General features: G+C 45.9%; 1 protein-coding gene across 1 annotated transcript; it reads left to right on the forward strand.

Moving 5' to 3' along the window:
* Positions 1-250: 250 nt before the first annotated feature.
* Positions 251-2,612, forward strand: LOC119289827. Its single transcript, XM_037569037.1, has 2 exons — positions 251-1,752; positions 1,844-2,612. Exons 1-2 carry the CDS (start codon positions 1,390-1,392, stop codon positions 2,240-2,242), a joined length of 762 nt encoding a protein of 253 aa, XP_037424934.1. The 5' UTR covers positions 251-1,389; the 3' UTR covers positions 2,243-2,612.
* The last annotated feature ends 453 nt before the right edge of the window (positions 2,613-3,065 follow it).

Here is a 3,065-nt window from a genome sequence, read left to right on the forward strand (position 1 = left end):
CCCGGCGCCCCGGCAAGCTCGCATGCCAACCCCTCGCCACAGCCGCTCATCTACCCCGGCGCCTCACCGAGCTCCGCCGCCAGCCCCTCAACGCCACCGCACTTGTACCCAAAGTTTTAAATCGCGGGCGAAACTCGAGCGATCGCGGCGCAATCGCTGGCTGGGAGCCTTCCCGCGACGCTATCGCTGAAAAAACGCTACCTGCGGTAATCACGCGATCGCTGCGCGAAACGGCGCTAAATCCCTTCGCTGTCGCTGCAATTTAGCTGGGACAGGCCGAAAGAGAGGCCCAAAAAGGGCTCGGCCCAAATTTTGCCCCGATAAGCCAGAGGAGCTCTTCCAGAAACCTAGCTCCCTCTCTTCCCGTTCCCTTCCTTCCCTCCACCGAAAACATTGTGGCGGCTGCGCGGTTACTCACAGGTGCGCTCGGCAGGCCGGCCGTTGCTTGGCCGGAAGCAGTGACGGCAAGGCGACGCCCAAGACTCCGGGCAGTTTTTGCAACAGTGGGTTGCGACCACGTTCCGCCCCGTAGCTTCACACCACGGTCAGGAAGGCTGCGACCGGCGACGAGGGACCTCTGCACAACGACGTCTATGAGTCCTCCAATCCTCTCTGTCCTTCACTCATTTGTTGATTCAGTACAGGAAGAATATGTTTGCTGCCTTCACTCGTTTGGCATTTGGTTCAGTAACAAAACAGCTAGTAGATCTATACTGCAGCCGATTTGTGAACACTTGTTTTCTGAATTTATACCCTGTTTTCTACTGAAAATCCCCTGTTTTCTACTGGAAATCCTCTGTTTACTGAGACAGATATGCACATGTACTACTTGAGACTTGAGAATGACAAGCACATGCACTGTTCCCGCGAAAGTGCTTAGCGGCCGCTATTGCGGGCTGTAGCGGCTGCCCGAGCCAGCCGCGAAATGACTTTGCCCGCGATTTGAAACTTTGCTTGTACCCCCATGTCATGGAGACCTCCTCTGCCAACCCCTTGTTGAATACATGGTACAGTTCTCTGGAGCAACTGCAGTTTCTTAGCTCGCATTTGCATCGCTTGGCAATTACTATTTTACGTTCTGCTTGTGGAGTTCCTGATTCAGCAGTTGTACGTGTTCAAGCAGATATTCCCAAGTCTGTAGCTATGTTCAGGTCGTTGCTTGCTTGATATTTTCAGATGCATTTTGTACTAGATTAGCAGAGACTAGATTCAGTTAACTAGCAGAGACTAGGTAAAATAACTTGGTGTGAGATTCACTTAACTAGATTGAGTTCCAACATGGTAGTCTTCCAAAATCTATAGCAGAAGCACTGTTCTTACCTGATGACTAGAGTTCTGGATTATCATTTTTAGCATTTGTAATATACTTCATTCAAATGGAGCAGTATTATGCTCATGAGTTCTCATATTTGTAACAGGCGGCCAGTGTATACCACTGCACCTGAAGCCTTGCTAAGTTTTGGACAGTTCCCGCCAATACACCCTTATAATTTCCGACCTCCGCCAACACACCAACATGAACAAGGGCACCAAAATATGGAGAATTTGCAATTTGTTGGTGCTCCCCCACATGATTCCTTTTCAACACCACTGCCGCCACCACACCCTAAAGTTGCAGCTCGGTCTGCTCCCGCCAAAGTTAATTCAACATCTTCCAAAAGGAAAAGGAAAGTCATCAATGTAGATGACGATAAATCGGGAGAAAGGACTGCCCAACGTCTGCCGTATACACCAGAGGAAGAAGTTAGACTGGTAAAGATTTTTTTGCTCAAATCTTTGTTACGTGCATGTAAATTCTTGTTGTTTGTTGGGCTCAACTAAATTAAAAATGTTCATAATGTAGGCAAGTGCTTGGCTGGAGTGTTCACTTGATTCCATCGATGGAAACGGAAAGAAGGGTGAGCAGTTTTGGGATGACATTGCTGCTCTATACAACAGTACGACACCAAGTAACCGGAAAAGAGACCGGAATCAGTTGAAGATGGAGTGGCAAAGGACCAAGAAAAGGCTCGCTGCTTTCCATGGCGAGTGGTGTGCCGTAACTGGAGTGTATAATAGTGGTCACAACACTGATGACCTGGAAAAAATGGCCTTGGAGAAGTATGAACTGAAGTATGGCCATCCTTTCCAACATTCAACCATGTGGGCAAAACTGAGGGATGACGGGAAATGGCTAGCCTCTTACAGAAACATGATAGCAAAAAAAGGGAAGACAACATCTCCGGAGGCCAATCTCACATGAAATGAGATCAACTTGGAGTCCGAGGAGCGCCCGGAAGCTGGTCGTGATAAGGCTAAGGTTGAACGTGCTGGTAAAGGCAAGTCAGGAGGGCTCTCACAAGAGCTTGGAGAAAGATTATGACAGCTTGCATCATTCTACACAACATGATAGTCGAGGACGAAAAAGAAGAGGCGAGCAATATTGTTGATTTGAATGAGGAAGCAGGCTCATCTATTATCTTTCCATCGATATTTGTTCATGGTGACATGCCTGTATTTGCCGAGGTACTGGAAAGAGATGCTAGAATCCGGGATCATCCAACACATAGAGCTCTAAAAAATGATTTGATTGAGCATATTTGGAAAAAGTTTAGGGCGCGGTAGATTATTTCCGTGTCTTGATCCATGTAATGCTAAATATGTTTTATATATTTTAATATTATTATATTGGCACTTTATTATTTATCATGGATCAGTTCTATGTTGTGTTCACGTATTTGCACGAACAAGCAAAATGTTAGATTAATACATGCTCTATGCCACACATAGATCACAATGTTGAAGTACTACTTTAGATCCCGCAAAGCAATAAATGAGTATCTCTATGTTACCACACTTATGACACCATAGTAACATAAAGTAATAACATATGCATGTATCCCCTATGTTACTATTCTAAGTTAGTCCCCACTATGACCAGCCTTAGTACGTACTCTTTTCCTTAACACACTTGTTAATTGCAGTATTGACTTGTTTAACTATTGGGTGGAGATACACTTGCTAATTATTGCTTTTTAACGCACTTGTTAATTATTGCTGGCACGCACCTATACCACCCGTAGTAG

Source organism: Triticum dicoccoides, chromosome 4A (genome assembly GCF_002162155.2).
Source record: "Triticum dicoccoides isolate Atlit2015 ecotype Zavitan chromosome 4A, WEW_v2.0, whole genome shotgun sequence".
In the NCBI taxonomy this organism is placed as follows: domain Eukaryota; kingdom Viridiplantae; phylum Streptophyta; class Magnoliopsida; order Poales; family Poaceae; genus Triticum; species Triticum dicoccoides.

Coding starts and splice junctions, on each gene's coding strand:
- LOC119289827 (XM_037569037.1), top strand. CDS start 1,390: ATGCTCATGAGTTCTCATATTTGTAACAGGCGGCCAGTGTATACCACT. Junction 1,753..1,843: donor CAGAGGAAGAAGTTAGACTG/GTAAAGATTTTT, acceptor TTCATAATGTAG/GCAAGTGCTTGGCTGGAGTG.